General features: G+C 36.6%; 1 protein-coding gene across 5 annotated transcripts in view; it reads right to left on the reverse strand.

Annotated features, from left to right (window-relative positions):
• IRAG1 (inositol 1,4,5-triphosphate receptor associated 1) overlaps positions 1 to 15,221 on the reverse strand; it is a 75,096-nt gene that overhangs the window by 28,411 nt on the left and 31,464 nt on the right. For 3 of the 5 annotated variants that reach the window (XM_065635257.1, XM_065635258.1, XM_065635256.1), the window contains exons 2-4: positions 8,835 to 8,935; positions 5,994 to 6,064; positions 24 to 197 (exon numbers count right to left, since the gene is read on the reverse strand). In XM_065635257.1, the coding sequence (XP_065491329.1) occupies positions 24 to 197; positions 5,994 to 6,064; positions 8,835 to 8,935 (346 nt within the window). The remainder of the gene's footprint in view (positions 1 to 23; positions 198 to 5,993; positions 6,065 to 8,834; positions 8,936 to 15,221) is intronic. The other 2 variants (XM_065635260.1, XM_065635259.1) reach the window with 1 other exon arrangement.

A 15,221-nucleotide genomic window follows, 5' to 3' on the forward strand; every position in this document is an offset into this window, starting at 1 on the left:
TTGTTTTCAGAATCTGCACCTACCTGTTGGTGACTCTGGAAGGCTGCTTCTTGACTTTCTGCCTCTGCGCATCAGAAACCTCTCGCTTACTTTCTTTGCCTCTTCTAGTAATTCAAGGTTTTTCTTTTTGTCTTCCTCTGATATTTTGACATCCGGTAGCTGATCGTTTACCAGATCAATCACATGGCCACTGTTGTCTGGGTAGAAACCGCCAGAATTAGAGGTGTACTTCGTCTTTCTAGATAGGTTGTGGCATTTCAGAGCAAAAATACAAAACATATCTATAAATTTAGCTTTGAGCTTGCATTTAACAAACATTCATGTCTGCTCATTTCTAATGTTGTTATATTCTCAAGTTTAGAGCAAGTTCTCAAAACCACAGATAACCCATTAAGATTAAGTCACTATGATCAAAGATGATCTGATATGTGAAACTGGCTTTTCTGGCTGTGCCTGAGATACAGTTTTTCTAATTTATCAGTAAAAGTGGCATTAGATCCATTTCAACTAGCAGTCACGGCATTTCTATTGTAGACTTAGTTTTTCCATGGATTCTCTATGTTCAGTTTTTCAAGGTCAAGGTCCCAGAAACTTATCTGGCACAGACTTATGCACACTAGTTTTAACATACATTTGATTCCACCAAATAATCTATGGAATCAAGTGCACATTTGGGAAGAAGAGCTTTTCCCACAAATGCAGAAGCAACACTAAAGCTGCATCTGGTAAAGCTGCAGGCAGCAGCTGATGAGCTGAAGTCTGAGAATCCAAAAACCAAATCAAACTCTACCATGTGGTGGACCTGCAAGGATTTTCCAAAGGAATTGCAAATCCCATTAGAATATCAATGGTTAAAGAAGGCGTTAGAGGTTGCTTTTCCTCATGCCCAGTTATGTTGATATATTAGATATGGCCCACAAACTGAAAGCCACTGCCCTACACTTAGACCTTTAGATTAATATGTTGTTTTCTAAACAACATTTTATTTGTTGTAGAAAGAACTCATTAATGTTTGGCTTCTGAATTGATCAAAACCACTAAATTTCAAGCACCAATTTTTACACTTCTCCAGGCTATGACTAAGCAAAGAATGTAGCCTGTTGTCTATGGCCCTTTTCCTGTGTGAGTTGGTGTGAATGGCTTCTATAAGCATCTAGGTTTGTACAGTGAAACAGTTACCTGAAAACGACAGGCCAAAGAAAGGAAACATGTATGCTGACAAGGTAGTGCGTGCAAGTTTTTTATGGGCTGATAAACTCTACAGACCAGTAAGCTTGTTGGATCTGCAGGAACTGATAGACAGATCACCAAGAGACTGCTCCATTTGTACAAGGCAACTGGCACACACTAGCATCAACAATGGACTGCAAGTCAGACAGTTATTCTCAGGTAACTATAAGAAAATTTGTGACTGCATGAGTTAACTCTTCACACAACACAATCACTTATTCACTCATATAGTTAGTTATCTGGTGTCAGTAACAACTTGATCACATTAACAACAGCTTAGTGAAAAAGATGTGTTTGAAGAAATATCAGTGGTGACTACCTCTCTCCCCAGCTTGATGCCTCTACTAGGGAAGAGGGAATTTATAACACTGCTTTGCAATAAGAAAAACTTATTAAAGAACAGCTTGGGTGGGAGGGAATGAAGTCATCAGGTAATAAGAGAAAAATATTTTAAAATTTGACAAGAGCCAATACAGAACAATCAGTCTTCAGAAAAGCTAAGGACATAAGCAAGCAGCAAAAACTCAAGGGGTTTTGGTTTGTGGGTGGGTGTTTTGTTTGTTGGGGGTTTTTTTTGTTTTTTAATTTCCATTAATTTAGTTCAATTTCTAGACTGTCAAAAAGCATGTCCACAGACTGGATATTCTTAAAGCAATCTATTTTTGATGAAATATCTGTTCCATTTTACACTAAGATTTGTGTGTTGAAAGTTTGAGAGAAGGACCTCCCATGGCATTTTCCTTGGGCCAGCAAAAGAGGAGAGCTGCAAGGCACAGTACTTTCTATCCTCCTTGAACAGTTACGTTTTCCTCACTATACTCAACATCTTTGCCTTTTTATATTTGCCTTGCCTTCTGCCTCTTCACCACTTCCATTTGCCTTCCTGTTTGCTGCCATGTTCTCTTTTCCCATGAATTCCCTTTAATTTCTCCTGCTGCGTCCCATCTCAGCACCTGCTTACAAATGACAAATGTTCAAAGGATCACTTGTTTATTATTTCAGGTCTACAAGTTTATGATTTTGTACATGTTCATGAAGTTACATTTCTTTCAGCCAAGTCAGACCTCCAGCAGTAACAGTTTTAATTAGAAATTGCTTAATTTGGAAAAGCAACATCTTAGAATCATAGAGCAATGCAAGTTGGAAAGTACTGTTGGAGGTCATCTCGTCCAACCTGTTCAAAGCAGAATAAGTGGTGAAAGATCAGGTCGCTAGTCTTTCAAGATAACCTGGTCTTGAAAAACCTCTAAGGATGAAGAATTCAAAACCTCTCTGGGCAGATTGTTCTAATGCTTGACTCTACAGAGAGTGAGAAGTTCTTCATACCCACTTAGAGCTTTCCTTGCTTCAAATTACATCCATTGCCTCTTGCCCTCCTGCTATAGGCCTAGCTCTGTTTTCTTAATTGTCTTCTCATTGCTATTGAAAGGCTGTATTAGGTTTCCCCTAAAGCCATCTCTTCTCCAGGCTAAATTAGGTCATCTCCTTCAGCCTTCCTTCATCAGGCAAGTGTTTCAGCACCTGGTCCAACTTTGTGGCCCACCATTGGATTCATTCCCATTTATCAACCCACTTTTTTTATTGGAGGTCCTAAAACTGGATGCAATTTTCTAGATGCAGTCTAATGAGTGCTGAGTAAAAGGGAATGAGCACTTCCGTGATCTGCTGGGTAAGCTTCTGTTAGTCCAGTCCACACCATTGTTAGCCCTCTTTGCTGCAAGGGCGCACTGCTGGTTCGTGTTCAACCTGCTGTCTACCAAGGCCTTCAGGCCTTTGTCAGCAGAACAGCTTTCCAGCCAGCCAAGCCCCAACCTGTACCTGCTGCAAGGGGTTACTCCTTCCCAGATGTAGGACGCTGAATTTGGTTTTGCCGAACTTCATCAAGTTCCTATTGGCCCATTCCTCCAGCCTGTTTGGGTCTCTCTGAATTGCAGCATTGCCCTCGAGCACATATTAGTCTCTCCAAGGTGATTTCATCTGCTAGTTTTGATCAAAAACTATTACTCTGATCAAGTGCACTCCATCCTCCTCCAGGTCATTGATAAAGATGGAAAGCACCACTGATTTTCTTGAGTGGGTTCCAAGGCACAGCCAAGGGCTGACCAGAGCAGCTGGCACAGGAGCAGGCTGGAAGCAAAGCTCTGGCTTCAGAAAATGACATCTGGAAAGGTTTGTTTCTTTCCAAGAACACTCTCCTTTCACTAAAGTCCAGGGAGCATATGACCAACCAACCAGTCACTACCCGCAGAGCCAAACTATCCAACCATTATTTTACCTGTCTAGTTGTCCCCCCATCCAGACCATAAAGTCCTAATTTAGATACCAGATTTGGGGGGGGAGCTGGGGATGGAGGAGCAGATCTTGGTGCTGCATCTCCGAGTATGGACGAATAATCATTATTTTGTGTAAGTCTGATTTCTATAAGTGTAGTTCCATACATTTACTTAGTTTCCACAAGTTTAGTTACCTCTAAAATCAACTGCTGGCAAGCAGGATAGGTTTTTAAGCGTTCCAAGTACCATTAAGTGGATTTGAGCTGATTTATGTGGATCTTATCTCCATCTTAGTTTTATACGATGTATAAAGGAAGTTTTCCTTTGAATGCAAGCAGCCAAAAGCCACATTTGAGTCATGAATTTAAAGGGCCAATCACAAAACTGGAGCAGATGCACGAGAAGTCACAAGTCTTTGAAGCCTCCTGACAATCTTTCACTGGCCTTTCTCTCAACCACATTGTCATAGGCATACTGATGCAACTGAGTACCCAGTTAGGAAAGTGTCAGAATCACAAACTAGTAAGGATTAATTCTAGCTGTTACTGATACAAATAGTTAGCACCTTCTCTTTGCATGGCTGAGAAGTTAACTCTAGTACAACAGTGGAAATACTACTTACATAAAATATTTTATTACCTTATTAACAAAAGAGATGTTCTGCTGAATTTAAAAGTCTCCAATTCTTTATTTGTGTGAAACTAGCCCAGGATCCCAGGTGTATAAAAGCATTATTGTATTTTTGTCATGTCACAAATCTCAAATTAAATCCAGCAAACTAACTGTCATAAATCCACACAAAAAACCAAACGAAAATAAATGGCATGTGTAATGATACATTAAATTCTACCAGAAAGGGTGCTGGCCTCTCTACTTTGAGAAAGAAAAAAAAAAAAATCAAGTGAATACACTGTTAACAGCAGAGAGAGTTTGGGTTACTTTCAGAGGTACCAACGATTTTTTTTTCCTTCATGCAATAGCTCCTATACAAGAGAAAGTAGAAACATACCTATAATTCAGGGAAAGCAGACTTAGCTGTAGCCATTTTTCAACCCTAGGGATGCATGATCTGCTATCAGCCGCAGATCAGTGCCGCTTATAAGAAATATTCGCTGATACGGACAGGAGTCCCATTGCTACTGGAAAATTCTGAAATGATCGGTGAACCCCCATGCCGAGGTTCAATAGATTGATCAAGAACAACTCCACAAATACGACTTTGTTAATAAAAGTGTGCTAAGACGAATTATTAATCGGAGTCCTTAAGAGAATCTCAATTACTAAGAGCAATCTGAGTTGATAAACCAGAATTTTTATTCTGAATATTGGAGTATCAGAGAGGTAGCAGGGCTCTGATGTTTGCTGGTGCTTTAATAAAGAAAAAAATCCATTTCAAGCTGCCTAAGAACTAGGTTCCTTTCTGATAGTAAAAAGGGTCTTTCCCTTTAAAAGCCTCTGGGAGTATTGGAATAGTCACCTCATAAGCTTGGCTTTAAGTGTGTCACAAAACCAGTTTTTTGTTTGTTTTTTTTTTTTTAAGGTATGAAATGATCACACAAGGCCCTGATTTTACAGAAAACTGTTTTGATGAATGGTATAAGTGATAACTTGCTTAAGTTAAAGGCTGGGAGAAAGTAGTGTTGTAAAGATAAAAAGAGTTTAAAAAATTTATTCTAAATTTCTGATTCCCCTTCCCCGCATTTTGGTAGGAGGTCTCATAACCTTATTCCTTCATCCTTAACATGCTATAGTATAAACATTCTATCAACTCTGTTAATCTTTTACTTTATAGGAAATACATAAATGGAGACAAGTAACAATCCAAAAGCAAACAGACCAAGGTTAAGAACTGACGCAGGCTTTGCCACTGACTGAACAGGATGAGTATTTATCTCAGTTCGCAGTACTCACAAATCCACATCCACACCATTAGTCCCCTTGAATAGCAATTTACTCCACAGATTGCTACCAGAAAGCTAATAGAACTAATGATGTGGTAAGAGACTCATTAGCAAGTGAAGAAATGAAGAAAATCTTTCCCTGGAGAGTTTGTAACCATTTAAGGTTCTATCTGATATGACAGCCAAACTAAATAACTTGACAGTTAAATGTCTTTTAAGGATCTTGCTAAAAAAAATTGCAGTTGTTCGGAAGTCACAAAACCAGCACTACTGAACAGCATTTTGAATAAAACAAAAATTTTAAGCATAAGTCAAGCTTTCTAACAATGTTAAGCTAATCCATTAATCTAACAACTTTATGAAACTACCAATACGCATATCTCCCTGGCTCACTCTGCATGCAATTCACTGAGGATCATAAACTCATGATCACAACTCAACACACTAGCAGCATTCCCTGTGCATGCATTAAGCAGTATGCACAGGAAAAAAGCTGCAGTCAATGCAGCCAGACTCTATATTTAGGTCGCTATTGCATGTCACACTTTCTGAGAAAAGATCCTAGTGTAAGTGAATAATCACTTCTTACCAACAGAAGTCAATGAATTTGTTGGACTCCTACTGGCACGGTTAGAATGTCTCCTATGAGGACTACGAGGCCTAGAGAGAAAAATGAACAAACAGAAATTAGGGCATTATGCCACAAAGAAAAAGAAAAAAGTTCTACTTCTCTATCAAAAAATTAACAAGAAAAAAAGAAAGCACTTTTCTTTGATTAAAAAAATCAAAACAAAAAGGTTTTATTGCAATTCCTCTCATCTACAAACAACTGATAAATGGAGGAAGGCTGTAGAAACAAGGGAAATTACAGAAATTGCTCTCATAATGCAGATGTGACATTTGCTGATAACCTCATATACTGTGAACTTTTGATTTCTCAGAAAAACCACATTTCTTTAGTTCATTATCATGACTTAAAACTCATGTAAATATGTTACATTGCAGGGGGGAAAAAAAAGAAAAAAGAAAAATGAGTCTTTGTAAGTTGTTAGTGCTTCCTAAACTAAGTTTTAAGATTGAAAAAATTTTTTAGGCTCCTACATTGACACAGCAATATAGGAAGTCTCAAATGACTGCAGAAAATTAAATGCTGATCCAGCAAATAATGCTGCTTTTAAAGCGCTGCATTATAATTCCGACTCTTAAACAATCTTGACATTTGGAGACGTACACTTTAAAGATACAAGCAAATTATTGTCTACATTTATGATCAATACTTTCTGATTAGTTTTTTCTCACACTTCAAGTCTAACGGCAGGTCAATACATTAAAAATCCCAGGTCAAGAAGTATGCTTTATTAGAAGACTGAAAATAACCTTATTTCGACTCAAAATTGAATTGAAGTTTTCAATTTACGACAGATTGTTTCCATCAACAGCTTACTTTTACATATGCTGAACCTCAAGGTGATATTCCCGCCCTGTCTACCTGAACACGTCCAAACATCTGCTTCAAAACTATAGTATACTATAGTATTCAAGCTAGACATTTAAGTGCTTCCAGCTATCTTAGAAATGCTGTCTACTTGAATTTTCAACAGATTCCTATTTAATTTCAGAAGATCAGGAATGTGCTCCTATGGCAGCTTCCAAGTGCTACGAAAGTTTCTTTTGCAGCTTCATCAAAACAGTAGGAGGACTGAACAGATACAAGGGACAAAGGGAAAGGAGAGAGCTGGTAAAGAAGCCTACACTTGTTGCATCTCTTCTTTAGGTAGAAAAAAAGTCCAGTAACTTGGTTTCTAATCCTTTCAACTCAGGACTTTAAAAGAAACGAGCATATCTTAATTAGCTTTAGAAGAAAGTGTTAAAGATGCTGGCCAATAATATAATGATATTTTAATATCTCAGAATATTATCATATGAAACAAAGTTAGCCAGCAATGTGAGACTACCAACAATTTTTCTAAGGAAAGAAATGATATACAATAATAGTAGCTTCACTAGCAAAACCTTCAGTTACATAAAACAGAACGTGTTCTAGGTCAATAGGAAAATAATATGCACAAGATTGGAAGGTAGATTAATTCTGAAAGATATAGGTAATATGCTAAACTTGTCAAAAGAAGAGAAGAAGCATTTTCAGCAGTTCATGAAACTGTCAATCGCTAAACATAAAAAAGAAATAAAAAATACTTGCAAAAGCTATTAGTAAAAATTGCAAAATATTTTTATGATCGTAAGTCTTCCTTAGAAATTTTCTGCCCTCACATATAAGCCTTATTATACAAACTGTCATAAATTTCAAGTCCTTCTTTTGCAAAAAACTTTCCTTCATTAAAACACACTTTAGTAATTTAAGGATCATGCAAACATTGTTTTTAAGAACAACATAGTTTGTTGCTGCATTTTCCTTTCAATAGACAAAATAATTACAACAGATTGCAAATATTGCTACAATGTCTATTTTTCAGCATGATACTAAGGATATCGTAATAAGACGGTAATATAGCTAGTTCTTTAATTCAAGAAGGGAACAGACAACACAGGCTTTGTACATAAGATAAAACCATTTGCAAGGGCATTCCTTGGGGAACTTACATCTTTAGTATTTAAAAAAACAGTAATTTTTTTTAAAGTCTTACAAGAATTAATTTCCTAACTCTACATCAGTCTACAAAGTTCTTATAGGTTCAGTGGAAATCTTTATAGGATTAAAGGCAGTACTAGTGGTGTACATACATAATTAGTACACCAGAATTAGGGATTTAGCTACTAAAGTGAAAAATTTCCACTGGGGAAAAATACTCCAGGAAACATAAAAATGCTCAATTGTCCCTTTTTGGTTGCTCATTGACTGGGTCTAATAAAGTTCAAGATTTGGACAGAAAGACAGTATTGCACATTTACATGCACAGAACATGAGGAATCCAACTGCAGTTATCCTTGTAGTAGGTGCAGGATTGCAGTGCACATACGCACACCACTATATGTCTACAAAAGGCTTTGACCAAGAAATTTTTTCCTTGCTTGGCCATATTTTATTTCCTAGCAAAAGGATGGACTTTAAAAGTTACAGCTTTTAGTCCAAAGTATGCAAAACTTTAAATTTACATGAACATTCTCATATTTCAGAATAGCATAATTTGAAACTAAAAAATGTAAATTAAAGTATAGTGAGTCAGGTTGGCAGGCTTAGTATAGCATATGAAACTCTAATCTTTTAGTATCAGTTATATACCTGCCCTACTCCACTTCCCTGCATCCAAAGAATCATCATCAAAATGAAAAGACAATATGATCAAATTACAAATAGAGATACATCAACAATATTTTGTTACAATATACATTTCAAAGCAATATTTTAGAAATGCAGCTCCTGGAATTACTGTACAATTTATGCATAGATTGGTAATGTATTATATAGTACCTGTTAACCAGATTTTTATCAATTTCTACATCTGGCGTAACAGCATTCTCTGGAAGAACAATAGAAGGTGTACTGCATGTTGTCCCTTCAACAGTTGTGTCCTGAATGGTTTGTGACAAATATAAAAATGTAGTTAAACAGAAATTCAAAACACTGAATATTGATGCTCTATGTGGAAAATAATGTGTACTGCTCAATTTAGCTAAAAGAGAAAATTATTGAACTAAGCGAGAATCAGATCTTATTTGATAAAACAAATGTGAATTAGAAGCCTATATACATAAATTGCTAAAAAGAGATGATGGAGACCTGGAATATCTGTTTTATTTACAAATTTTCAATGCACACAAGCTAAACTCAATAAGCATGGAACTAATGAGAAAGCTTTAAAACGGTAGACAAACTGATTTTTTCATACAGCAAACCATTCCTCTGCTGAAGTACATGTACAACATTTAATGAACTCGCAAGCTGAATGCAAGTGTGAAAAGCAGCGATGTATAACAGGGCTAAATTTTGCATATAAAACCTCCAAACAGTACTAGTGTGCAATGAAAGGTTGTATAAATGTAGTATTAAGAGTACACATGATATATATAAAAAAAAAAATATTATCTTGTCAGTGTTCTACTTGTTTTTCCCTCCCATTAACTGGATTTTTTAAAATATAACTTCAATATTTAATAAAATACAATATATTTTGTAAGTGACAAAAGAAAGTGACACTGAATATCAAGGTATGCTTGCCTTCTTTAAAAATATGAGAACTTGTCCCGAGAACTTAATCCCACACCTTCTACACCACAATGACCCCAATCAGCTCAAGAGAGGGAATCAGTTTTCTGTGAGATATCCCAAATGGAAATACATCAAGTTGGAATAAAAAAAAACCCTGTGGATTTCTCATATGTCATCAAAAAAATCATTACTTCTACCCCACGTACTACATTTCGATTAACAAAAACCAAAACAAAAGACAAAACAACTCCTGTACTGTAGAAAGGCTAACTAAGCAATCTTGTGTTCACAGTCAGTCAAGAAGTTGAAAAAAGTGATTCACATAATATCATGCAGAGGGGGAAAGTTAGAAGCTGCAGTTTTTATTTCAAAGGACAATCATGAGATGAGTAGAGCATATCATAGCCGTGTGAGTATTTATAGCTGGAGGGAAAGCTTCACAAAAGTGGCAGGGAATTGCCATCAATCAGCTTGTAAAATTTAAATATTAATTTCTAAATTTTCAAATCCTAATTGCTTCTGCTAGGTATTGTATGTACAAATATTTAGTTATTTGGATATTTTTTTTTCCCCTGAAACTACGTCCCAGAGTTTCAGAAGAAATTTTTACTTTAGTTGGCACTGGACTAGATAACAGAATATAACCAATTAGTTTTGGTTGGAAGGGACCTACAATGATCATCTACTTCAACTGCCTGACCACTTCAGGGCTGACCAAAAATTAAAGCATGTTATTAAGGGCATTGTCCAAATGCCACTTAAAGACTGACAGGCCTGGGGCATCGACCACCTCTCTAGGAAGCAACGCTTCCAGATTTTCTAAAAGAGAATGTTTGCAATCCATGGCAAAGTGAATCATAGTCAACTATTATAAACATCATTTTCCTTTCACTGAAAAAGCATTTGTCGTGAATTTTGTTTACTCCTTTTAAGAATGTTTACCTACTAGAGGTTGACACAGGTGTAAGGAATTCACAGTAACATTTATTTGGGTAATATTCATTAAATAGACAGGTAGTAAAAAGCTGTAATAAAAGCACTAATTGAGGCATTTACAGAATGAAGCATGTAATAGCTCACAGTTTAACAAGTCAAAATTTTAGAACAGAGAAAATTAAATCTTTTCACTTATTTGAAACAAAGGCCATCAGTTAATAATTGTTTCAGTCATCTGCTGTCATGTGGAGAAACTAGTGGTCATAAGGTTTGTTACCATAAACAAGCAGCCAAGAATATAAATTGAAATGAAATTGTATACATTTGGAAAGCTACAAAGTTACATGACTGCTAATATCCATCAGATACAATAGAACTCCTTTCAGCATCTCTCCCAGTGCTGCATTTTACTCTTGTTGAAATGATGTATTTTCTGATAAATTCAAAGAAATCTAGAAGCATTTTGAAAATTGTGTAATATTAAAAGATATAGAATAGCGCTTCTTCCTCTCAAAGGCAATAAAATATACTTTGGTTTGGACATTCGATTTAGGATTTGTGATTCTGTTGTAAATAGCGTATTTTTTTTTAGACTAAAATAAATACATTCCATGCCATTCCACACTTCTATACTCATAATTCTCGTATGATATTCCTTGGCAAGTTCACATTGTCAGTCACAGGAGAGCAGGATAGGAAATATGCCAAGAAAATAATACGAAGATCTAAGTTTAAGAAAAATATCCTTGTAGTGTAGGAAACGTTAGAATGTAAAAGCATGATCTATTGTGCGAAACAAGTGCAAGGCTGACATTGTATGATAATAGTTTGAAAGCAATTTTTAGTAGTATGCTCAAAAATGTTACTAAGTAACGATGTATTTTGTGTAACCGTGGATAAAAATTCAGGTGACTGCCCTTCTTGCAGGGCAAAGCAGCTGAGTACACATGCACATTCTTTATACTAATCTCAAGACTGCCAAACAGCAAAAGCTATTGAATGGCATTACATCAGCCTTAAAGTCACTCAAGTCCATTTTAGGACTCTAAAACCGGGTCATTAAAAATTAAAAAGGAAAAGAAAAAGGCCATAGCTAAGGCTAGTTCAGGTCAGGTAGAATATATTGTGTGGTCAGTTGCTATAGAAGTTTGACTTGTACTCAGGTGAAAACTCACGACTCCTGTTGTGGTGCATTTGTATAGGAGAGGGCAGAGAGAGCCTATAGAGCAGGAGTAACTACTCCTACATTTATACAGTCCTAAAATTACGTTCGGCCCTTCAAAGACAACCACGAGGCTGATGTAGCCCCCAGTGAAAATGAGTTTGACACCCCTGCTATAGAGCATGAAGCCCTCAAAGGGCCAGCTGGCTTGAATCAAGAGAAATCTTTCTGCTCTGCAGAGTGCTCAGGCTGCTACATGCAGAACTTGGAAGAGAAGCTTTAACAGGAGGTTTGTGCTGTCTCACAGTCTGCACGAAGATGAAACAGAAGTTCTCCCCTGCCCACCTGTCACTGCTGTCTCCGTGTGGGCTTCTAGACAAGTCTGCTCTCCAGCTGTTCCCAGCAGCTGCCTCACCTCCCAGCACCAGTGACCTCCTGCTACCAAGTCCTTGCTTCCCCTTTATCCCAAGCTCTCCTCTTCTCACAAAAATATAGCGTAAAACTCACTGCACCTCTATGGCCAGGCTGGGAACTGATCTACGTTCTCTAGACGGATGATCAGGTGCCATCCAGTCTTGTGCAGGGCTGAGAGGATGGCACACGCAGTTTGGTCCGTAAGAGAAGATCCAAGAGGTTCAGGGATACTCAGGGTGGATGGGATCTGCAGAGACCCCTCACTAAGCACACAAACACAAAAATGTGGTTTTAAAAGTTTGATAATCCGGCCAAATTTGGATGCATTTGAAGGGGTGAGAGGGGAATAAAAAAAAAAATCTGTAAAAGAGCTCCTCTGCCAGGACAGTCAGATGATAAAGCTTTACTGTATATCACCTGAATTCTTCAAAGCATTGGGGAAAAAAAAAATCTACCCTTACTCTTAGAAATTAAAGGTCTGCACTGAATTTCAGAACAAATTTGGCCTGAAATACACTTATTTGAAAGGCCTCATGAAATTTATGAATCTCAGAGAATGGTTTTGTGAGTGAGACAGGGTTTTAAACAGGCGTAGTTTCAGATATTTAAGCAAAGCACTGAGCTGAGAGTTTAGCAAGCAAGGTAACAAAATTCAGTTGTAACTGCACTTAGTGGAAACAGACAGAAGACCAGACAAAATAAACATGGAACATGTTCTTCAGAATAAAACAGGTAACATGCAGTGATTTGATAAGAGTACAATACACATTTAAATTGGAATAATAATAAGAAGAAATGCAGAAGCTTGAATGATGGAATAATCAGTGTATGAGAAACATTATGAACATCTGAAACAGACTCTTTCTCAGCAGTCGGAAGAGCCAGTAAAACAGTGTTTGGGATACAAAGAAAGGAGAAAGCTGGAAATAAAAATAGGGATTTTTAATTTAAAAAGAGGGAAAGATGGCAGCTCACAACCATCCCTGAAATTGTAGGGAGATTTATAGGCCACCATAAATCTTTTAACATAACTGTTAAGGATCTAATTTTCTTGCTGCAGGAATGCATTACATGTATAAAAATTTATTTTTAATACTAAAACCCTTAAATCAGTTTTTAAATATATCAACGAAAGCCTATTATTATATTACTCTATGTGAAATAAATCTAATTAAATTAAAATATAGAAATTACTGAAAACAACACGTAACTATGAAGTTCTATGATTTATGCTGGGAGAAATTATTCTGTATAACACATTTCTAAAGTGTTCAATGCTTACTGTAACAAGACAGCACAAAAACTAAGAGTTTGACTATATACTCTTAATAGAGACAACATTTCAAACAAGGTGCTAAAGTTCTTTGAATTATGCTAACTGTCCTCATGCCTGAGTTAATGGGAATTTCACATCTACTTTCCCCAGGAACACAGAGCTAATGAATACTTTGATGAACATTGTTTAGAAAGGTGAACACAAGCTGCTGTAAGAAATACTGAAATGGAAAACTGTTATTTGTTTTCTCAAAATGAATTTGAGAAACATAGCCCAGGTCTTCCCATCAAGTAAGAGATACTTGAAGTAAGCAAGAAACTACACGTGATGTAAGGTTCATTTTCTTTTTCTCAGAACTGTTTTGTGAATGTGTGTGCATTTGTGCATGCAGGGAAAAGGTGAGGAAGCATCTCCTGAAATAGAATGAGGAAACTGTTAAGACACCACACAGCACTTGAGATGAGATTCCAGACTTGGAAAGTTTCGTTAAATGGCAGAAAACAAGTCCACTAGTTGTTAGTTCCTTTTGATGCCCTCTCCTTGCTTTAAAGTCCTTATCTCACAATGATAAGTTACTTTAATTATTACATAGTCATGCTGTAGAATCGGACTGCAACAAGACAAGAGTGGTAACAGGTATGAGCAAGATCGAATTCTCACAAGAGGGGCTAGCTGCAATCCTTAAGTAGGCTCGTGAGCAGTGCGTTGGCTAAAATCCTTCCACTGCTACTTTGTGCCTAAAAACAACAATTTACCTACAACAAAGTGTTTTGCCCAGTTAAACAATTCATGAACTATCACATTATCATAGTTAGTTTATGACCTACCTCTAAAAGGCCTGTATAATGTAATAAAAATTATTTTAAAATTTTTTGTTTAAGATTATGTGACTGGAATTCTTCATTTCTCCCATTTGACAAGCACACTCAGGATTATGTTCATTGACGCCCGCTAGCTTTTAGTATTTTTTCTCTTTGGGTATATTTAACCAGCAAGCATTTTGTACTAAAATACTCTTCACATGGGTGAGTCAAAAAAAAAAAAAAAATTTTCTTGACCTAATATATGTTCTCAGCTAATGGTCTGATGAACTTGCATCCATCTGGGGTGTTTATCTTCAGCCAGGAAACCAGCACTCAGCACAAAGTGCAATTTAGATGGAATGCATGACAAATCAGTGCAGGGCTCACTGCTGACAGTATTTTCCAACAATGTTAAAGTAGCGGATGTTTTCACCTAAAGTGTAGAATACAGTGTCCTCAAATCCAGGGACAGTGATACATTTTTAACTGAGGATGTGCCAGATTATAAATCCTCTCTTTCTTTACACCAGGTTGCATAAAACAGGATGATCTGGATAACCTTACTGTGATTACAAAATCACAGGTTATGTATTTCAGCTAAGCTAACAACTAAAAAAACCCCAGCCACTTTATTAGAACATAAAATTGCTTTTTATCAGTGGCATAAATTATTCAAAAGGGAGAATTATCATCTCTTATTGATTTTAAAAAATTATCTGCAAATAAAACATACAAAACCAAGTAGGTGCCACATATTTGAGTAGCAAAATGATGAACGTGTCTGGGGAGCACCCACCTGCTCTCTGTATAGTTCCAGTATATGTTCAGCTACTACTGTGGCAAATAAAGCAATGAGAAAGACTACAAACCAAAAGGCAGATTTCCATCTTTCACACACACATAAATTGCATAGCATCTCCCATATCTGTACAGGCAACACTAGCTGTTTCAAGACTACTGTGAAGCACAAGCCTAAGTTCTTTTCTCAAAGGTTAAAGTTAACTGTAATAACAAAGGATATTTTTGGACAGCTTTGATATAAATGGTTCAGAACAGAC

Source organism: Caloenas nicobarica, chromosome 5 (genome assembly GCF_036013445.1).
Source record: "Caloenas nicobarica isolate bCalNic1 chromosome 5, bCalNic1.hap1, whole genome shotgun sequence".
In the NCBI taxonomy this organism is placed as follows: Eukaryota; Metazoa; Chordata; class Aves; order Columbiformes; family Columbidae; genus Caloenas; species Caloenas nicobarica.